The sequence below is a fragment of the Lytechinus pictus genome, chromosome 5 (assembly GCF_037042905.1).
Source record: "Lytechinus pictus isolate F3 Inbred chromosome 5, Lp3.0, whole genome shotgun sequence".
Lineage (NCBI taxonomy): Eukaryota > Metazoa > Echinodermata > Echinoidea > Temnopleuroida > Toxopneustidae > Lytechinus > Lytechinus pictus.
This window is the reverse complement of record NC_087249.1, coordinates 51241092-51265827: the sequence shown is the minus strand read 5'-3', so window position 1 is coordinate 51265827 and position 24736 is coordinate 51241092. Positions and strand designations below refer to the sequence as shown.

The window sequence follows — 24736 nt, the reverse complement described above, 5'->3', positions numbered from 1 at the left end:
TTTCATGGAATACCAGAAATATTCAACTCTGTACAGCCAATATTCCACCTTTCTGCGATTCATGGAATATTGGCCCCTACTCATGGAATATCTCTGGTGTTCCATTCTGAGCTATCCAATATAATATAAATATTCCATGATGCAATTACAGATACTGTACCTGGGTATAACATGTACATGTAAAATGTGATTGAATGAATAGTGGAGAGAAAGCACACTAATTCAATCAAATAGGAATCAAAGTTTGTACATATGTACTGCCAAATGTCATCACTGGTAGCGGTTGTTAGCATTTCAATTATTCTCCTCGCTACATACATTTGTACACATCATCTTGTACTGGATTCTCATGTACATGTACGTGCCACTAGTCATATCTCCTGAAAATTATGTAGATCACGGCAATAGATAATAAAAATACAGGGTAACTACCAGTATACAGATGTACGTGTACTAGATAAAAGGGATCATCATTTCAATAATCATGGATAGCTCAAATTGAGACTACACATCCAACCTGCATGTAAATATACCATCTAATATTCTTTCAACATTAAACTCTAAACGCAATCAAAGGTTCAAAAGACTGGATTACTATTCTCATTTATCAATATTTCTAATCAATAATTATTATTTCATTTATTTATAACTATTACTACTATTATATCAAGCCTATAAATGTTATTAGCTTTGACAATACTTAAATAGAATCCAGTCAGCACTTGTTCATGTTGCTATGACTATGAAATCTCAAACAAGCTTCAGGTTGGCAAGAAAAACAGTTTTTTTGTTTTGTTTTCATGCATACATGTTGTAGGCTTTATGTACATATATGTAGGCCTACATGTACTGTACTCAAAACATGAATTTTGAACACATCATTTTAAAAGTTCTGGAGCCATGGAAAGAATTAAGTGGGGGCTGTGAGAAATCTGCCCCTGAAATGCCCTTGGAAACTAAAATTAATTAAAAAACCAGAAAAAAGCCAAACATGGTACAATAAAATATAAATAAATAGAAAATGGTGTACATTACAATCAGTGAAGGATAAAAAAATATAAAGAGAAATCATACAATCAGCTGCAAGTTAACGTTTATAATTATCTAAAAACATGTTCTCCTTCCCACTTCCTTGCATAAGCAACAATTTTCACCAGCTATGTATTCACAAAGGGCAACATTATTATGTCACTTATCAAGAAGCCACCGCTCCACATCTAATTCATTAGCCAACGCTGGTACGCTGCTATGACAGGCCGGAGTGAATTAATGTAGGAAAATTTGCCTGAATATGTCCGCAAGCAACATCTGGATCAACACCCTAAAGAGGGAATGTGATTGTAAATGTCACAGACAGGGGGATGGTCGGGAGTCAAGCCATTTCAGAGCGCAGCCAAGGCAATTTGTTACGACATAATTTAGGACATGGATCAAATCAAATGTAAATTGCCCAACGTGCATTCATCGTAATTCAATAACAAACTGATTTGAGTGATTTATTAAGAAACTGCGTCGATGCACGAATTCAGTACATGACAAGATACACATCAGAGAAAAGTCGTTTTTGATTTGTGATTATGGAGGGATGTGCATGCATAAGTAAATTAATGAGCACAATGTAATATTTAAATATTTTGATGAATTTCCTGCTGCTTTTACATGCATTCTGTATGCATACATGTTTATTTTAGGAACAAAATATGCCTGAATTGTTCAATAATCTTTCTGTGATATATATATATATATTTTCTTTTGTTTCGTACAACATATATAATTAAAATTAACTGGAGAATTTGGAAAAAATATAGTCAATTGCTACACACAATTAATTTGGAAATAATGCAATAAATCAAGCCTCAATAACAAAGTATATGTATGTACAGCAAAACATCAGGCATTGTTATTTATTGTCTCAAAGCCTGTTGTGCAATAATGTGCAGATAAAAAATGACATAATTGTCTTTTGCCTATACCATACATTTAAAGCCGACACAAGATTAAATTTAAAAGTGCGCTAAAATGATACAAAAATACTTGCATTTTGCATGGGTTCACAGCAAAACACAGATACATGTTTCTCTTCGGATAACAGTTGGAAACACTGATTACCTTTAAACCCTGATGGATTTGTATGTACAGTACGGTTTGAGCATGGTCAACCAAGCTGCGCAAACCCCGTTCCTACCCATTACACTGATTCTCCCTCTGCGCACAGCCGTCAACAAACGCTGCAGAGTCCCGTCATGACTCGGTGAGTGCTGACGAGACCTCGAGTCACATGACCCCACCAGGCCAGACATAGGAAGTGGGTCACCATGGCAACTGAGGGAATTGGAAGATGTGATACTCCCTAGGCTATTACACTCCCATTTCGTCCGGGAAGTACGGCAAGGGGGAGGGGAGGTGGTTGGCTCTCATTGACTTTGCACAGAATCAAGAATGTCACTGATGATATCAGGATGCGAGTGACTGATGTCACCTAGGTAATGTGAACTCTCAAACATAATCCCTCCCGCAAAAAGAAAATTGCAAATTGGAACGATAGCAGTTCCACTCAGCCACACTTGGTAGAAGCATGCAATTCTTACTATGAAGGATGTTCTTTCATGTATTTGAAAAAAAAAACAAGAACAGAAAGCTATTTACATATCATTTTCAAAATTGACAGCGGCATTGCTTGTTTTAAAACATCTGACAGATTGGAAGACAGGTACATGTACACGTATTCACACAACAGTGGACTGACACCTTTACATCCTCTCTGGGAGACATAATCAATAGGATAAGTATAATCAAATTCTATCCTTTTCAGTTAAAAATTGCCCTTTTTTGTACCCTCCCGGACGTGGCACTCAGGAAAAACATCCCCTTACCCCTTGCATATTGGAAAACTCCTTCATTGCTTGATAGAATTTGCTTCAAAAGTTTTTTGTGACCAGTTTCTTTCATCTTTTATCAAAACAAGCTTCAAATAAATGGAGAGGGATTCAAATTTGATTTAAGACCCCAATATCTCTACTATTAAAATAAGTATGCCTAATTCTTACCTTAAACAATCCATGCACTCATGACACTACTATCTAGAATTACATCTTCACATTGATCATATTAAGTGAGGTTGGTTAACACAATGCAAGATAGACCGCTCTTCATAGTATGCAAGATTCCACATCACATTAAAGTTGAGTCAAAAACTGGGGAGCGTTCCATGAAACCAATAGTCTTGTGATTTTCACTAACAACTGTTATAAGCTACTGAAATCCTTGCTTCTGGTTGGCTAAAGGCACATTTGTCAGTAAAAATCACTGACAAGATGCTTCATGAAACACTCCAAAGAAGCTACCTAATAAATTTTCACTGACGCCTCTACACTGGCTATCCAACTAAGATATGAACTCACTTTTAATAAAGCTCACATTCAAAATCAATAACCCATGTCCCGGACTTTTGTTCGATAAACCAAGGTCTAATACTTCATTTATGAGGAGCTACATGTAAATGTGGTACAAACATGCCAACTGTAGCTACATGTATTCAATTCACCAGCTCATTTGGTGTTCAGATGATCATAACCTGTTTGGAGATGAATTAATAATTCTTGCACAGACAGAACAAGGCTAAAGTTAAAGCCTTTCTTTAGTGTTTATAGTAAACGCCCCCCCCAAAGGTCACTCACTCTCATACATGTATTCCCACCATAATCGTCATCATTACTATCATCATCATCATCATCATCATCATCAATGTCATCATCATTCGGCAACAGGAAATACTGGCAAAACGGTGTATATCAGTGATTTTATGATTTTCTACTCCTTATAAAAGATGATACACATATATAGAGTTTTATGCCTTTCCCAAGTAATGAGCTCATTACGATAATAATAATAGCCACTAGTGCCTGGAGAAAAAGGTGATAAAAAAATGCCAACCTTATGTTCAATGTCATCTTTCACTTCAATCATGCAAATTGACTGGACTTCCCATTTAGCCAATTGAAGGGCTATTCCTATCTCGTTACCATGGAAACAGTGGCAGGTGACGTAGAGAACATCTCACAAGAAGCATTCCTCATCCTTCATCAATCCCATTCAAATACTACATGCATGACAGCCCACTTACTCCACTAGTTTCTACCTATTAATCCGGGGAATGTAATTCTCCACATCAACATACATGTATGAAATTCTTATTATGTACATGTATGCTAGGGCTTATCATAATCTCAACCAGCAAAACACATTCATATGTCCAATTCACGTAATTATGGATTCTTTTGAGCATTTTTGGGTCGAAATTACCCCCAAGCCCCCATGCAATTTTTTCCACGAGAAGCAAACCACCCTGAATACCACTAACTACAAAAATATTATTTATTATATAATCTTGATGGAAAATACATAATTTCATCATTGTTGATGGAAGAGCATACACAGTTATTTAGAATCAATTATCTCTTTGAAATCACTGCTGAAGCTGAATACAACTTTAACCCCAAATCCATTTTATACTTAAATATAAACCCAGCAACTGGCCAATACATTTAGGACGCATTGCAAATGGTCAGCTAAAGCACACTTGGAACAAATCACCAAATATATTATTCAGGACACTTTTTTATCCACTAATGGATGGAGGAGCTAAAAGGAAAAGGGGGAAAACCTAAGGAAGCTAACCTTTAGACTCACATACACAGTGACGAAATATTAGGGCAGACCTAAAGCTTTTATCCTGCCCTTTACAAAGATTCCCTCTTGACGAAAGAAATCTCCGCGGCTATTCCAGTTTTCATATTGCAATGAACCTTTTAAAATGAGGATAATCTCCCTTGTGGACCTATCCATAATGCATCCACTCATCTTAATTTTGGGAGCAGCTCAGCAGTCATTAATCAATTTTTGACTAATTCATTTTTAAGAGCACCTTTAACGATCTTCTTGGAATTGCATACATGTATATATAAAGTAATCTGTGAAAATGAATTAATTTATCATTATTTCTGTTGTTTGACATGTAGTCACAAAACAAGTAGAAAATAAACATCATTTTCAAATCTCGTAAAAAAAAAATCCTTGTTAAAAAAAAGCAAGAAGAAAAATTGTACATTATCAGTGAAATAAGGAAAAGAATTACCATACACAAGAATTTGAGCAATGTCATCCACGAAATGCACAACATATATTTTTAAACCGTCTACACAAGATTGTGTGTGAGGGTGGGGGTACATTGTACATACTATTACAAAATAATATCATAATACAAATCATATTGTCAGAAGGTGAAATATAATGTTTTCTATAAAAAGGTGGGGCAGTTAAATGTAGCTCGAAGGGTAGCCTAGAATATTCATCAACTTCCCTGATTGAAAAAAAAAAAAAAAAGCCTTAAATATTGGGACATGGAGAAGTAATCAATCTCCCCTCTGCCTTGTATTTCCTACGCTAAAAGGGAGCTGATCTAAACACACTTGCAGTGCATCCATCATTAGCTCTATGACTGATTAACGTTTGTCTACCAAAGACATTTCATCTCTACACCAACTGTACAAATGCAAACTTCTTGACCAAGGCATATTCCCATCTGCACAAACATGAAAATATCTGAAAATTTTCAAAGCTTATTTAGGGATCAAAACATGTGATGATTAAAAAAAAAAATTCACACTTAATTTTTTTTTTCCCCCACACTAACTGGTTAAAGACAATTACTGTAACCTAATTTGAGCCAGTATTAAAACAGGGAAAAATTACATGGGGGCTGAGGGCGAGTTCTCCCCCAAATGATCAAAAGAGCCCAGGTAAATCCCAAGTAATTGACAAATTTAAGGTTATAAATGCAATATTTCAAAATCATGTAGTTTTCAGTGAAACGTAGCCTCTGAAAATTTAAAAAATAATTTATTTTTTTAGCCTGGTACTCATTCTTCTTGTCTCACATTACAAGTTCTATTAATTCAGTTTCACACTGAAAAAAAAAATACAACCTTGATTACATCCCCACAAGAGTTCTTGAAATTTGCTTTCACACTGGAAGAACATTTTTGAATGTACATGTACCTGGTTTTTATTTAATTGAAGAGGATTTTTCCAATCAGAAAATACACATTTTCAGTGATTGGGTGGGTATGAGAGTGCCCTTACTATGCCGTTAAGAAAATGGGTCAGCGTTGGATACAACCAAGGAGCTTCAAGCTCCTTGATACAACATATACTTGCCACAGTTGGTAATGACTCGATTTGGTGCGTATACATGCTGGCAATTCAAGAACAAGTCACAAGAGATATGCATAGATTTAATCCTGAAGAACTGATGATGAACGATTTATTTACTTTAATTTAGAAACCTGGATATGGCAAATTCATCCATCAAAACACTGACGATAGGACTATGAACTACATAATTTATCATTCATGAATGTAACAGCCATGTGCTAATGATGATGGATAACTGAATTGAGTAGTCCACCCGAAACACGACTTTCACAACACAAAGCTATAAAGTGAGGTGGAGACTGAAAGAAGAAATGCATCCCAAAAATCAATTAGGAAAAGATAGCTCTAAAGATGATTTCAAAATTGGTCAGTTGCTTTCCCAATGAGGGGAAACCAGCCCTGATCGGCATCAATAAATGCAGAAAACTGAGAGGTGTACTTTGCATTTATAATTATTTTGAAGTTGCAATCACTGAACTACTTACTCCCCTTAGGTTTAATTTTGAAATGAAATTCATGGAGTTATCAACTTAAATGAACTTTTTTTTGGTGAAGTCAGTAGCTAGCCAACTCAGTCCCTGCCAACCACCCTATATTACAGGAGGGTAGAATAAAACAGCATTTGCTTCACCCATGGACCTACTAGCTTACAAGTTAATAGCAATCAATGCCAACTGTTTATGAGCCATCAATATTTTGTTCATAGTGATGGGCAAATTATCATCCAATGGATAGATAATCCATGTACGAGATGTATTTTAATTTTATTCATACTAAAATTTCAAATGTCTACACAGTAAAAACACTGTTTAAAAATTTATACAATGTTGTGTACTACATGTATATGAACCTTAATTTATTGACAATTAAATATTAAAATTAAATTTTGTTGTTTAAGGTTTCAAACAATTGTTTAAACCATTTAAATAGCACTGTTTAAAATTTAATGTAATGCTGTTTTTACTACATGCACCTTACAGTAATTGTTTAACTATTTGAACAACCATGCTTAATTCATTGAGAATTATTTATTAAAAACTAAACTTTGTTGTTTAAAGAACTCAAACACTTGTTTAAACCATTTAAACAACTGCTGTACAGTAACCAGCGTTGTATTTCAAATAGCATTTCACTGTGTATTACAAACATGTAAGGTAGCAAAGCCTAAGACAATCCGTCTATGTGACAATGCAAATGGATTTTCATCACCACTTCCAATTACTTGCAGGACGTAAAAGATATAGGCTTACACAGGAGTAGCTGGGTACATATAACCTCCAGTACAGCTGGACTCATTAAGTATGCAAGAAGAGAAAGATGAGCAGGACCTTAAAGTAATCTAGATTGATTTACCCGAGAGCATCTCCCCAATTAGAACATACCATCTCCATGGGTGCAGTTCACATCGCCACTAACACAAGGTCTTATAATTTCAGAGCATATATGAGCTTAAAGTTTCAAGAATATACTAGAAGTGGCAGCAAATGGTTATTTTATGCATGGGAAAGTCTTTAAAATCAAGGTAGATTCGGCATGAAATCATAGCTTAAAACGCTCAAGATGACACAAAAGCATAAGTGGGACGGTTGATTAATATTGTTTGAAAAAATACTGAACATTTGATTTAGGGTAAGTTTATTTTGCTCATTTCTCAGCAATATTTTGACTGAGTTTCATGTGACTAGAATAAGGAGCAGGCCAAAAAATAATTTTATTTTTTCGGGTTACTTTTCACAAACTTCTGCCTAAATCTGCAACATTGGATAAGCTTTAATATTTCAGTGAATGGGGATTTTCCAGGGCCATTTGTTATTTTCTAGGGCTAATTTGAGCATTTTGGGGGCCAAACCTCCCTGTGTATACTTTTCCCCTGATAAGAGGGGTATAGAGGCCTGTGACCTCTCCTGTAGGGCTAACCTCATTACAAATGCAAGGAGACATTGGAGAGGGGAAACTGGACCCCTCATCAACACTCCCCACACTGCGTATTCTTTAGATATCATCTTATCGCCATGGGAACGCATCTTTGTCATGGGAGAGATAAAGTAAATGGAATCTGACCAGCACCATTAGTGTGCAATAACTCACAAGGAACAGGCAGGGAATTATTGTGCTTTACAAAGTTGAATAGCATTTTTTGTCATAAGAGAAAATATCTCAAGTTAAGTAGTACAGTCCTATGTAAAAATATGCTATACAAAAGACTTTATGCATAGCAGTCTTTCAAAAATGTGGAGCGAATTGCGATACGATACCAGGAAAATTATTCCCTGAATAGGATAAATGGTAAATTGCAAATTCGTCCACTCGCCACATGGTCTAATAGTCTACTATTTGCCATTAGGTCCATCAACATTTCATCTAAAAACCATTTGGTCCAATCATCACTTGGTCTAATCACCAGTTCAACTATAACCATTTCGTCTCACAACCAGTTGGTCTAAAATCAATTTATTTTCATTCATTTTGCCCGAGTAGACCAAATGGTTTATGGACTAAATGGCTTTTGAACGAACTGATTATTAGATAAAATGGTGAGTATATGAAATGGCAGAACTTTAGAACATGCGTATAGTGGACAGACTGATGGTAGACCAAATAATAGAAGATGAATTGGTAATTGGACGAATTGGCATTAGACCAATTCTAAATAAAGTGAATAAACAAGACTGTGTTGATCAGGTTTTTAAAATGAAAATTATACTGATGTAAGAAAGTTTAAAGTCGTTTGGGATTTTATATGCCATACCATGCCATGCTATACTCTAGTCATCTTTTAATTTGAGAGTGAGGCTACCCTTGTGTTCCAGAGGGAATGCACTTTTTTTTCCTTAGAACTGTATGCATTATGGATTTATGGACTAAATTCATTCTAGAGAAAACAAATGAAACTTAAAGTAGCACAAATTAGATGGGAAAACCTTAAAAAACACAAATCATTAAAGCTTTTGTAAAGAGTGTCTATTCCAATTCTTGCAAAAGTGTAGTGGTTGTCGAAACTTTTTTTTCAGCAGAGGATTCTTTACGACTTTTTTTTAAGGTCGAGGACCCTCTCTGTGTGTTGTTTTTACTTTTATTTTCATAAATATGGCTTTTTGAACACTTAAGAGGTTGGGTATCAGAAATCAATATACACCAGCATAGGAAATACATGAGGGGGATGGGCGATTTCACCCCAATGACAGCCTAAATCGCCCCTAAATTCCCCCAAATGCATGCTTTATGGGCGACCATTCTTTCTAGAGTAGCCCCAAGATCTGTCACAAACAATATTCAAGCATATTTAGAAAATCAATATTTTGACTGAGACACAACAATGATATTTATATTATATTGGATGGCTCAGAATAGAATACCAGAAATATTCCAAGAGTTTGGGCAAATACATGTATTGGCCCTGACGAGTGGAATATTTCTTGTATCCCATGAAATAAAGCCATCCAATATAATTATTATCATCTATCCCCCCCCCAAAAAAAAAGGGGAAAAAATTATCGAACAAGTCACATCTTCACATTATGGCATCATCACTTCATTAAGAATCAATTCTGTTGTTGACACGCGACTTGCGTGTAATTCATTATGACGTCATTAAGTATCATTGTGCTTTATGTTGCGCATCACATTGCTTTCATTGTTGTAGGCATTGTATATTTCACACATTCGCACGTGCGCACTAGGCTGTTGAATATGGTCTCATATTCAATGGCAAATTCTGTACAGGAACCTATGGGATATTGGTCAGATATCGGTCCTTCTTAGGGATACGCTCTGATACTGCACGGGCAATTGATGAAGACCAAAATACGCATTTTTAATGCATCGCTAAACGGTCTATATAGATGATAACTGCTTTTATTGCATGATTGCTCGTTACTCCAATCTGTCACAAACAATGTTCAAGCATATTTAAAAAATCAATATTTTGACTGGGACACAATAATGATATTTGCTTTTATTGCATGATTGCTTTACTTTTATTTTAATAAGGATGGCCTTTTGAACACGTAAAGAGTTTGGGTATCAGAAATCTAAATACAGCGTAGCCCTTTAATAAAAGAAATATCGCTCTAAAATGATGCAATCGCCCCTACATGGAGAAAAAGATAGCCCTTAAAAATATATTTCCTACCCTTATATACACAATGATTACATCCTGAAACTAGCATCCCATCCATGCTTAAAATATTGTTTCAAAAATGGAAAAACTGAGCAGACTGTTTATTTTGACAGGCAAATGATACATGTAAAACAAGTTTTCTTGTGATGGCAAAGTTTATCCAAGTAAAACACATTTTAATTTCATATCTTGCACATCATAGCTGTTTTAGAGCATTACACATTGACAAAACATGTAGTTAGTCCACTACATGTAGTGAATTGGAATATCGACATTTAACTAACAAGCAAACCAACCAACCCACCAATTATGTGTGTTATTTGATCCCTTAGAAACAAATGTTTAATTTCCATTTACATATTTTGCTATATTTTACTCACTTGATAATCATTTTAATATTTTTTTTAAAAAGAGATTTGTTGTGCAAGCAGTAGATTCAGCAAGGCAGTCTACAATGCAATCTGTCAATACACTGAGTTGAGCCCGTTTATTGTATTTATAAAAATATGAAAATAAATCCACTCATCTTATAAAATTCATATCAATTTTCTTTCATTCCAGTGAGTACACTAAATGAGAACAAAGTGGGCTTATCCATTATTTTCCATGAAATGTAATTAACTTTCAAGAGGCATCAATGAGATTAAAAAAGAACAAGTACTACTGCTATGCAAAATAATTATGGCGAGATCAACCTGCGTGAGCACCATTTATTACATTATCAAGATAAAACAAAAATACAATCAACTCAAAAGGGATCCCATCTCTTCTTTTCCTAATTGAAAAAGAAGAGAGGGAAAAAAAGAGGGATAGAAAACCAAATTCATTTCTCATTTTGAAAAGTGCAATTTTGATTATGAAGCGCTCCACCTGCTGAAGCGAGTACCGGTAAGCAAGTAGGTTTATAGAGCAGCCACATTTAATTTATCAATTCAATAAATGATAATATTTCTGCTTTTATGAACATTTGGCAGTTAATACAACGGATCCTACATGTAGCTGGCTGGCACTTTTTCCAATCCCTGGGGAGCATTCCCTCAAGAGTTCTGGGCCCAGTCTTACAAAGAGTTACGATTGATCCAATCAATCGTAACTGTATGGAAATCCATCTTTGTCATAATTTTTTCAACAGAAAATTTAGAATTGTAAACAAAGAGAAGCATAGTGAATTTTCAAGAAAACAATGAATCCATGAATATACATCATAGTTAGAAAATATTTTGAACAAACATTCATAATACACTGTAGATGTTGATGTTGCTGGCCGTCCATAGTTGTGATTGATCGGATCAATTGCAACTCTTTGTAAGAAGGGGCCCTGGTCTCAACTGCGAATTATGTACAAAATTAAAGCAAACAGAAGCCACTGGATCGTCTCAAAAAGACCATGCAGAAACACAATTATATCTATGGTCATTTTACGTTTTTTTTTCTATTAAAGTTTATTGAAATAAATATGGGGCAAGCCCCTCTCCCCCGTTCTGTAGCCCCTGGCAAACATGTTGGCTTTTGCTTCCTACCAGGGGTAACCATGCATTTCACACCTGGGTGGAGAGTGGCTAAATTTGGATTTACGCCTTGTCAAAGGACACTTCACTATTTTCATCTGAATTTTATCAAACCAAAATTCATACTTTATACTGTATCATACATTATAACTGAGTCAAGCAGGATCATCATTTAAAAAAAATAAAATAAAAACGGTTCATAAAGGCAAACAAACAACATATTGTTTTATAAGATTGAGTTGAGTGGGGGCTGCCATTATTTTACCCCTCTGTTACACCATGCAAATGCACTATCCAATCCAGAGATTAAAACAATAGGGTGTGAGTTTCTACAGCAAGGAAAGTGTCACTCTTTGTCCAAAGAGTGTTGTTTGAAAGTGTTGTTTCAAAAAGCAGTTGTTTCAAAGTTATGACTGATTGTGTGATCACGCTTGAATCACAAACATCTGCTTCTAATATTGATTACATACAATTTCTTTGAATGAATTCTCTTCTGGATTTATGAATCAATAATACCATAGCTGTCTATGATAAAACTCTTTATGAGCTCCAACTACTTCATACAGTGAGATTGTGGTATGATCTGCTTTTGAGTATTTTGGTTCTTGAAGATGAACACTTAAGATGTATTTTGTATAAACTTACATGTATATCATCATATTAAACTCATTGAGGCAATGGCAATGAAATTTTGAACTTCATATTTTCATTTTCTTAATTAAATGATTAGTAGCTTTTGAGTGCCATCATATGGTATTAGGTACTTGGGTTTTTTCAATTCCTTGGATTTTCAGCTTTTCAACTGTAAATTGTAGGGGTTAATAGTATAGGACTGAAATATGCTCAATTTACCCAACTGCCCACCTTAAACTCTTTTCAAAGTCTTTGACACTCTGAATATTCATTTTCATTTATATTTCATCAGTCTACCAGTGCACTAGCTGTATTCTAGGCAGAGGTTGCCTGCAGCTTTATCTTTGTTGCACAAATTTCAATGCGTTGCACCCTAATGTACTTATTATGTACCATCCTTCATTCTGCCCCTGGAATCAATTGAATATTCACTTGCATTCAAAATCTAATAGATATTTAATTGAAGCCTATGATACCCATCAGACATCTCGGTGATATAATGCATATGGCCAATCATGGTGCTCACAATCAAAACGAAAAGTTGCAATATGCTGATACAATTAAGTCTAAAAGCCTTTTTCTTTTCATTGTTTTTTCTATTTAAAGTGTGTATATGTGCAGTATATTCAGTGTAGACAGACACTTTGAAATATATATTGCTAATTTTTTGAAGGAGCAAAAAGTTGATGATTGAAATTGAATAAAAATGACAAATTAGGCAATCAGCTATTATGCTTTCAACACTGCACTGGTGGGGCTAAGGGGCGGGGGGGGGGGGGTCTACTGGTGTACACATAGTATCTGGTGCAAAGTTCGGGGGGGGGGGGGGATATGTCCCCTATTCCCCCACCAGGATTACTGCTACCCTACGTGTACATCGTTATGATTGCATGCATGCATGTGCTATATAAAGCCACTTTCTCATCAATACCAGTCTCAATATTAATTCCCTGCTTTCACATTGCATTTCATATGTACCCGCCCTGATCCTTGCTATAGATGAGAAAGACAATACAATATTTCCCATGGTCATCAGGGCTAGTTCATTCAGCTTGACAAAGACCTTAAAACAATACACATAAAGGGACAAATCAATATCCAGTTTTCAATGCATTGTACCTTTTACACGGCCCATCCCAGTATTAGCATATTGCCACATCTCGTTTCAGGTACTGTACTGCGTTACATGTACATGCATTTCAGTCGGTATTGTTACAGTACCTGTCTATTAAAATTTTATACTACATGACATTAAAGGGGAAGTTTACACTGAAAAATGGTTTGTTGTAAGAATACCAGAAAAAAATCATTAAAATTATTGGTGAATGTTTCAGGAAAATCCATCAAAATAATAAAAAAAAGTTTGTTAGAATTTTATTTTTTCTTATTTATGACATCATATGTGAATGCTCAGCTTTCCGAAATATCACACGGTAAAAAATCAGTTATGTTATTTATACATGTACCCACTTGGTCTTTCCATTTTTCTATCAAGAAAGATAAACTTTTTCCTTCATGGCTATTTTCATTTGCTGAATAAAAGGTAAACAAAGTGAAAATAAGACTATCTGGCCATTAGACTAAATGCCAGTTTAATATATATTACATGTAAATGCAGTAAATAAATGGGTATTACGCATCATGACAGGTACAATATTCGCTGCATTTAAATATCATCATCATCATCGTCATCTCCATCTCCATCATCATCATCATCATCATCATCGTCATCTTCATCATCAACATCGTCATCTCCATCATCATCATTGTTGCGTTACCTGCGCTTTTCCCAATAGGCCCAAGTTAAAATAAATAAATTATATGGAATTATAGGCCTATTCTTACGACTAGATATACATGTACAAACTATGACAACTCTAGACAAGTTTATAATGCTTTTTCTAAACATTGCCAGTGATAGAGAATGTCTTAGAATTGTATTAAAGTAGCAAATCATTGCATCAATGTTTAATTGATGAAATGCAAATATTAACAGGGAAGCTTAGAAAGGGAAATTACCTTTCTCTGAGTGAGTACAACATTGGAAATTTTGATATTTTCAGTTGCCGGTATCTTTATTCACATTATACCCCAAATATTAGGTTACAAAAAGGTGCTAGTACCATGCCATACATGTGTATGCAATCTGTCTGAGTGGAAGTACATGTATTAGTGAAGCAGTACTTAATTAATGTATCAAATGTTTCTATTATAAATTATGCAGGTACATGCATAATTTAGTTCGTTCGCAGATAAATTCTCCATGGATGACAAAAAAATCTTTGCATGGGGCTGTTCTATATGTTACAAGTGTATGCAAGCAGAGAAAGAATATTTTGATGACATTTTGCAAAGTTCTGCCTTAACATACATGTCCAAAAAGTTGGAATCACCATCACCAAAAAGTAATGAAAAATCAATCTTCATAATAAAATTAAACACAAATTGCCTCATGTACATGCAAAATTTGCTTATTTTGTGGGTTATTTCTTTGCGCAAAAAGTCATATGTTGTGCAGTTAAAGCAAATATCATGATTCTGCCATAGTGACAGCAGCCATACATGTACATGTACATTATGTACGTGTACATGTAGTGACAACTGATTGGCAATTCTTGAATAGCAGTACTGTTTGTGGCCTGAGACTTGGGGTGACTCTAGAAAACATTGTCGCCACAAAGAAACATTGCATCTGGGTAATTCTACAGGAAATTAGGGCTACAATGAGGGCAAAATATGTTTGTGAATTAAATTAATTGGCATTTCTTGATATTTTTGTCTCTGGAAAAAGATCTACAACTGTACTTGTTTTCCTACTTTCTACAAATGTTATTACCCCCTTTAAACTGTGCTACACTGTACATGTACATACTTTTATTTCCATTCTGCACAAGTTTTGTCAAAAGTATGTAAATGTAAAAGTAAATGAATGGTGGTAAAACAAATTTTAGTGAAAAGCAAACATTTTTAGTTGAAGAACTGAAAGATAATTGATATTTTTGTGCTGTAATGCTCATTTGTGTATGCAGTATAATATTCATTTATGAGTATGAATAATTTTCAGAACATTTGACACAATCTATTATTGATACATGAAATGGTGATGAGAAGGAAATATAAGTGAAAGTAATCTCCTAATATCTACTGTAATTCATCAAATTATATTCAGGCAATGAAGGAAGTAACTCAAAGGCAATCAATCCCTAATAAATTATTTTCATACAGCACCATTTCAATTCCAAATAACGTTGAAATAGAGCTGCAGGGGGAAAATCCTTTAAATCCCCCACAGAAATGATCACATACTTTTGCTTCAAACCCCACCAACCCTCACTCTGCAGCCGATATTTAATACATCTTAAACAATTCCCATCAATATTCAAAAGTATATTGTCTCCCAGGTAATTTGACATTTACATTGAGTGGGGGAGAGTAAATCTTGAGATTTTGTTTGCATTTGCAGTCGACTTGAAAGACAGAAGCCTTGATAAAGACGGAGGGTCTCGCTTCATGCTGCATAATGTGGAATAATTGGAGCCTGGTATTACTAAAAAAAGATGCGCAAGAAGCAAAGCTGTAAACTGTCATACATAAACCATATGTCACTTCATTTAAAACTGCTTGAATAGACAGTATTACAAAAATGTATGTAGATTATTACTTTTAGGGAAATAATTTTATTTCCATTTTTAATAACAATGCAGGCGTGCAAGTACATTTTTTTTTGGAGTATTCTTAATTTTAATAATACACTGTCGCACACCTTTTCATGGTATTGCCAGACTTTCAATTATTTGAAGGATAAATTTATAACATTTCAAGAGTAAAGTGGAAGTTTAAAGTTTAAACTGTAAAGCTGCTTTTAATAGAAACCAATAAAACCTAATCAAGAGATGTATGTTAAAACAAAATACATGTAATAAACACAGTACAAAAACAAACAGATTTCATACAGCTTTATTTTTTGGTTTTGAAATAAGAATCATTCACATTGTGAATTCTACAAACAGTGTATGGGTTTCCAACGAAGATGGGCTGATATTAAAGGGGAATGAAACCTTTGGAACAATTGGGCTTGTGTGGAAACAGAAAAATCAAAGAAAAAGAACAAAGAAAATTCGAGAAAAATCAGACAAATAATGAGAGTTATAAGCATTTGAATATTGCGATCACTAATGCTATGGAGATCCTCCCACTGGCAATGCAACAAAGATGTGTGATGTCACATGTGAACAACTTTCCCTGTGATGGACTATAAAATACCCCCAAAATGCCTCTTTTTGCTCTTTCTTATGGTGATACTTGATACTTGATGTACATGTAGTAATCCCTTTGGCAGCTCATACAGAAGCTATACTGGGATGATGAATAAAGTGAGCCACTGGAAGGAGCATCATGAAGTGCAGAAATGGTGATGGATAGACATAGCAATTTTATGTACAGTAAAACATGCAAACATGCTATGCTGAGTGCAAGTAAAAACCAAGCTTTTGACTTTAAATCATTTGGGATCCAACAGGGGGCTGCATCATTCTGATGGCAGGGAGAGCAGCCTCCTTGAAACTGGAAGTTCCTTTGGTGTTGGCAAACTCTTTATCCATATAATGTATTCTTTGAAAATATGTATTACATGTAAATGCCCTCCTATAGAAAGAATACATGATCTACTGATAGATGCGATAAAAGATGCAGTTTAAGTGAAATATACTAAAGTAATGGGAGAGCTGTTCACAAGTGATATCACACATCTTTGTCACATTGCCAATGGGAGAATCTCCATAGCATTTGTGATCACAATATTATTTGTCCAATTTTTCTCAAACTTCCGTTGATCTACTTCTTTGATTTTTCTGTTTTCACACCAGCTTTCTTGTTCCAACAGTTTCATGTTCCTTTAATTACATGTAGTATTAGTCATTTTATAAAAATCTATAAATACTCTTTAATATTTTGAAAAATTACAAAATTATTTGGAAAGTTTAATGCATTGTGTTATTGAGTAGTAAATGTCAGTCATCAACTATGCAATACCTCTAACAGTTCCTCATTTATCTAAAAAGAAAATCTTGATAAAATTCAAGCCCTGGTCACCGCTTCCTTCTTTTTACAACAATTCTCCTCAACTTCTAAGGGTTAAAAAAAAAAAATATATATATATTCATAATATTATGTTCATGTACACGATTACTGGTCAGTAAATTTTCTAATTCTTAGCCTCGGTCTCGATCGGCCATTTTGTTTTGAATTTTGAAAGAAGGAGTGGTATCGCGACAGAACTTTTCGTTTTTTTGAAAATTTGAGGTTCAAGTCTGTGCCTCGATGCCAGGATTTGTGTCACGATAGACCTTCATCCACTCATCCTACGAACGAGGTTATAATATAACCTCGTTCTCGGCACTATACCGTGCAATAGTGAAAATATACATTGCTTACCTAAAGCATCACAAATTTAATGCAGACTTGAACTATTGGTTCAATAGAAACTGTTTTTTGGACAGAAAGGCAATCTAATTCATCAATATAAATTATAATATAAAAAAGGAATAAAAACTCACTGATTTCTCTACGTGAATCTTCATCCAGCTACCTCCATTACGTCTATGGTGTTTGACAGTAACAAATCGAAAAAGAATAAAGATCTCACGAAACCATAGAGAGGCTTATCAACCAGTTGGACCACTGACCTCTCATGTTTCGACGAAACTTTGCTCGTAATGCATTCTGATAAGGAAGTCACAATAGCCCCTATCAAGACAAATTCGCAATTTTCTTTTGTATTGATAAAAAGTCAAAATTATTTTTCCTCAGAAAAGGGAAAAAAATATTGACGGTGAACTTAACTCATAAATGTTTTAACAAAAATGCTTTATAAGAAGAAAGACAGAAGTTCGGAGTAACGAACTTTACCATGGGTCTAATCAGGGGAGAATCCAGGATTTTCCAAATGGGGGGGGGGGGGTTTCTCATACAGAAAACCCCCCCCCCCCATGAAGGAGATTACGTCACAAATAATTTGGCAATTAGAATAAAAGATCCTCACTTTACGGTATGAAGTTGAAGTTTGTTTTCATTGGTCGATTTAAAATCCAAACCTAAAGGATTTTCAGTAAAAAATGAATAAATAAAATGTAAAAAATCTCTTACCACAAAGGCCTGTATTTAGGGGCAGATCCAGATTTTCAAGGGGAGGGCGGGGGCATTTTCACAGAAAGAATAACAAAGTTCCATTGAAGATGATTTGTGTCACGAAAAATTTGACAATAAAAAAAGATCCTCGCTTAAGTATGAAGTTATAAGTTTCAAGGTAATTTTATTGATTTCAAATCCAAACATAAAGGGTTACAATCAATTGAAATTACCAATTTTTACAAATTATCACCCAAATTGAATGAATGCCAAACAAATCTTTTCTATTGCTTTCAAGGGGGGGGGGGGGGGCATGGGCCCGATGTGCTCCACATCCTGGATAAATAAAAAGAAACTCAATTTTTAAAAATGGAACATATGTTCTGTTTTAATTGAGTTCCTTGCCCCTGTACATTCGTTTATTTCACCCTTCACCCATATTAATCCAGGGCGGTAAAAAATGGGGGCTTACAAAAGTGATATGATGATGAAAATGAACATTCAACAAAAATATGAAAAATAAATGAAAAACCAAAATAATAATATTAATATAGGCCTTACAATGATAATAATCAACAAAAAGAGAGGGATCGAGAGAAGCACCCCCCCAAAAAAAAGGGTTACACTTCGTAATTCCGAAGGTTCGTAATTCCGAAACACGTAAATTGCCTATACCTCGATGTTCGTTAATTCGAAAACATAAAAGGGTTCGTTAATCCGAATATTTGTGGCGTTATTCCGAAGGTTCGATAATCCAAAAACGAAATAAGGTTCAATGTTCCGAAGGTTCGTTAGTCCGAAAACGAAATAAGGTTCGCTGTTCCGAGGGTTCGTTAATCCGAAAACGAAATAAGGTTCGTTGTTCCGAAGGTTCGTTGTTCCGAAGGTTCGTTAGTCCGAAAACGAAATAAGGTTCGTTAATCATTACGTTTTCGGACTAACACACCTTCGGAATTACGAACCTCATTTCGTTTTCGGATTAACGAACCTTCGGAATTACGAACCTCACTTTGTTTTCGGACAAACGAACCTTCGGAATTACGAACCTCATTTCGTTTTCGGACTTACGAATCTTCGGAATAACGAACCTTCGGAATATCCGAACCTTCGGAATACGAAAAGCTTCGGAATTACGAATGTATGCGAAAAAAAGAATCATATTTCCTTTCAGCATACGACAAGATACAGTTCATTTTAGAATAAACTATGCTGATGGTGCTACAACAATTTTTCTTGTGTATAAAATATAGAAAAAAATATTGAGTGTCAGGGGAGAAAGAGACTATCGCTAGATCTCGGAGCTTCGAAATAGAAGCATCACCGGAAACAGGCATCTGTGGTGAGAAGCATTTTTATCCAGCTCTGTGGAGGTCAGTGGTGTGGTCGCTTCCGTTAGCTTTCTTTAATTGAGCACAAGTCTATGCACTGCTGAGGATAATGACAAATTTCCTGATACATTCTGACGATTTTTCAAAGAGTCTTGCAAAAAATTAGAATATATCGTTGATTCCAAGATAAATTACAGCAACAACGGAACGAAGATCAACGTTTGGTTCAGGGGGAGAGACTGGTAAGCTGAACTCTCTTTTAATAACTGAAAATTAGTCTCTGCCTACGCCTCACATAGTCTAGTCCCATCCCCTACCTTTTGCTGTAGGTGGAATGGTCGGGGATAAGGAGCACCCATGGGTACATTACCGCCGCCGTGCACAGGATAACCACTGGCACGGCACGTGCAATACCTTTAGGGAATTTTTTTCTTAATTAGTAATAGACTAGAGATTTTAAATCAGATAAGCTTTGGATATGAAACTTACCAAACGATATGAAGCCAGTTTCATTTCCTCTCTGTCTTTCTGGTAATTTATATCGATGATTTTTCTTGTGTCGAAGAAGGCATGGACTTAATTCGCCCGTTTTCTCTATACGCATAGAGAGGGCGCGCGATATTATTTAATAAACTTGCTTGTTTACGTTGGATCAGCTCTACTGCTGGTTGCGTTCTAGGCGCTCAGCATTTTTTTCCTCTGTCTGTTTTTTTTCGCTGTCAAAAAATGGCGTACTTCACCTGCAATCTGTTGATTTTTTTGGTACAATTTCCTATTATGCGCCGACGACTTGAATCGAGACTTTTCGATATGAAAAATTTGCATTTTGATTGTTGTTTGCGTAATTTCCACTGCAGTATTAAGGATCTTCGGACGGATTTATTAACTGTTCATGACCTTGCAACAGGACTCAGAGACAAGCAACAGATCGATGCCATTCTTCTCCACTTTTCAAAGGCCTTCGACTGAGTGCCTCATGAGCGTCTCCTCCTTAAACTGAACCACTATGGAGTTCGAGGTCACTTATACCTTGGTCACATTTGCTCTACGGCGGCCGTACGGCGAGTCGAAAACAGCCGTTTTATTCATTTTTATGCAAACTACCTATATGTAGCTCGTACATAAAATGTTAAAACGGCTGCTTTCAACTCGCCGTAAGGCCGCCGTAGAGCAAATGTGACCAAGGACCAAGGTATTACTCTCATGGATAAAGGACTTTCTTAAAGGGCGCACACAGCAAGTTATACTTGATGGAAAGATGAGCAACACCACTTCTGTCACATCGGGCGAGCCCCAAGTTACAGTCCTCGGTCCGCTTCTGTTCTTGATTTTTATCAATGACCTCCCTGATTGTGTCTCTTCTTCTATCAGGCTATATGCTGATGACGCCCTCCTATACAGATCAATAAACTCCCATGATATTGAGTCCCTGCACAGAGATCTAGCCAATGTTCAGGAATGGGAGAGGAAGTGGCTCATGTCGTTTAATGATGACAAGTGTGAGGTGCTGAGGATTTCAAACAAAAGAAATCTCATCTCCGCACTCCGCACCCTTAATGAAGCGAAGTATCTTGGAGTTATACTTCAACGAAACCTCAGCTGGAAACCCCATATTAACGCCATCTGTACAAAGAGTAACAGCACTCTTGGCTTCCTTCGACGCAACTTGAGGAAATGCCCACCTAGCATAAAGGAGAGAGTGTATAAGACCTACGTTCGTCCAATTGTTGAGTACTCTTCTTCAGTTTGGGACCCTCATACCAAAGAGCTTATCTCTAAGACTGAAATGGTTCTGCGGCGTACAGCTAGATTTGTATAAGGTGATTATGACCGACAGAGCAGTGTCACTCAGATGATGAAAGAACTACGGTGGCAGTCTCTTCATGAACGACGAGCTCACAACAAAGTCATCATGATGTACAGAATCGTCAATGGTCTAATCGCCATCCCAGCTGCACCTCCTTTCCTGTATGCCTCGTCTGAACCAACCAGAGGACATTGCCTACAATTCAAACAACAGCATTGTAGAATCCTCTCCTACCAACACAGCTTTTTCCCAAGTACCATCTGCTTGTGGAATGTCCTGCCTACAACAGTGGTTTTGGCTCCTTCAACTGAGTCTTTCAGGAGCCACCTGGAACCACTCACCCTCTGCTAGCTCTCCAGTTGAGATGCATCTTTTTACTTGCACTAAGTCTATAGTTTAGTTTTGTTCAACTGCACCAAATGTCATGTTTTTGTGATTGCGGCCTCAGCCAAGTACGACTATACTCTGTAAAGAGGACTGTACTCAACGGAAGAAGAAGAAGAAGGAGTATCTTGGCCGAGATTTGGAGGTAAGCGTTAAAAATCATTTTTATAAATTATTTCGACTATATTTTTAAAATTAAATTAGATGATAAGATTTAGATTTATAAAGTGAATAAATTTAGAAGATTTTGGCATGTTTCATTCTCTCACATTCGTGTGATGAATGAAAACGTCAAAATTCATTATGATATGACATGCGTTGTGCGAGGTTAGTATAACTAACCTCGCATGCTTGTGCGAGTGGATAAGGAGTGCCTTCATCCATATAATCGTGGTAAGTGCACGATTTCTGTTTCCACATTTTATTAAGATTACTATTGAGACCCCAATCTACCCCAGTGTCTCCCTCGTTTTGTACGGTCGACTCCATTGTGAACGGAGTTGTCAGCACTGTCGTCAACTCACCACTGGCACTGACCCTCACTAGCTAGACTGACACTGACTCAGTCACTGACATTTTTTAATTTCAGAGTTTAATAGTAATACTAAAATAGACTCTCCCAGACTCCAGTGCTGCCAGTCCACCCACTGACAATACAGGCAATTAAGAAAAGGGTTAAAACCATACGGAAGCCAACAATAATCAAATAGATCAGATAATTTGGGCGCTAGTGTAGTTTCGCACCTCCCCGTTTAATGGTTTTCAAACATGTACAATCTCACCCTAAATAATTCACAACCTAAAATACTTGCATCTGAGCCTCCAAAGTCCAGTAGAAGTTGAATATTTGCCGTTTTGACACTTTTTTTACAAAGTTTTACACCTATTTCGGAATCACTCGGTCGCTTGATCAAGCTCAGCGCTGCACATAAGCAGTCGGTACGCGTACAGTACGTACCACCTAGTGAAGTGCAAGAAGAGCGAATTTTTCTATGGTATCTTCAAAAAGATTTTTTCCCCTCTTTCAGCTTGCACCAAGTATTACGGTAGTGGTTGTGCAGAGTGGTTGATGTTTGTTGTGTGAAGGTATGTGTGTGGGGTGTGCATGTGTGTGATTTTTTGAATGAAATAAGAAATGTGAAAAATGTGAATACAGTTGAAAGTTCTGACCTAGAGTTCAAAACAAGGCTCTACATTATTATTTCTTATTTCATCGCTAAATCTACGTGTATTCACATTTTTCACATTTCTTATTTCATTCAAACAAGCACACACACGCACACCCCACACACACCTTCACACAACAAACATCAACCACTCTGCACAACCACTACCGTAATACTTGGTGCAAGCTGAAAGAGGGAAAAAAATTCTTTTTGAAGATACCATAGAAAAACTCGCTCTTCTTGCACTTCACTAGGTGGTACGTACTGTACTATACGCGTACAAACTGCTTATGTGCAGCGCTGAGCTTCAAGCGACCGAGTGATTCCGAAATAGGTGTAACTTTGTTAAAACTTTTTTTTAAAAAGTGTCAAAACGGCAAATATTCAACTTCTACTGGACTTTGGAGGCTCAGATGCAAGTATTTTAGGTTGTGAATTATTTAGGGTGAGATTGTACATGTTTGAAAACCATTAAACGGGGAGGTGCGAAACTACACTAGCGCCATAATTTGCAGTATACATGTACCTTAATAGTTTCTCCTTCTATTGTGACATTCTTCTCCCGGAAATCGACCCCAATCGTTGCCTCTGTCTTCTCGGGAAACTCCCCGCCGCAGAAACGGTAGGTGAGGCATGTCTTCCCCACGTTCGAGTCGCCGATGACGATAATCTTGAAAATGCGACGATTTTTGTCATTTGTGTCCACAGTGGCCCCTCTGCCGTTTGCCTGGTCTTTTCCCGGTTCCATTATGAGGTTGGAGCAAAATGTCACTAATCCTTAGGTACAAATTCCGAGCAAAATTAGTAGAGATCTATCGTTCCGACAGATACTGTGACTGTGTGTGATGTGAAGTCACACGGATAATGTTGTAAACAATCGAATATCCGCAACGGTAACATATTGATATCCGAGATTGCTGCCGATCCGAATCACGAATCGAATTCGGATCGGACGTACATCACGAGATGGCGACAAATATCATGAGATCATATTCCATATTGATTTATTTTGACTCCTAAAGAAATCCCCCAAAACAAAGAAAGTGCGAATTGGTTATCTTCTCAGATTATCGTTGGTGTAATCATCACCTTGATCAGTACCAGAAGTATGAAATGCACAACATCCATAAAAATTGTCATTATCACCACTACCCATCATCATCATCGTCATCATCATCATCATCTTCATCATCACCATCATCATCATCATCACCATCATCATCATCACCACCATCGTAATCATCTTCATCATCATCATCGTCATCATCATCACCATCACCAATCATCATCGTCATCATCATCATCAACATCATCATCATCATCATCATATCATCACCATCCTCCTCCTCATCACCAATAATCATCATCACTGTCTTCACCATCACTATCATCATCAACATGATTATAATTTCCTCATTTTAATTTTTTCTTTCCCTATCTACTTTTTTGGT

General features: G+C 36.1%; 1 protein-coding gene across 1 annotated transcript in view; it reads right to left on the bottom strand.

Annotated features, from left to right (window-relative positions):
* LOC129261292 (ras-related protein Rab-33B-like) overlaps nt 1–24033 on the bottom strand; it is a 31733-nt gene extending 7700 nt beyond the window's left edge. Inside the window, exon 1 of the mRNA XM_054899351.2 lies at nt 23812–24033. Within this exon, the coding sequence (XP_054755326.2) occupies nt 23812–24033 (222 nt within the window). The remainder of the gene's footprint in view (nt 1–23811) is intronic.
* Between the last annotated feature and the right edge of the window lie 703 nt (nt 24034–24736).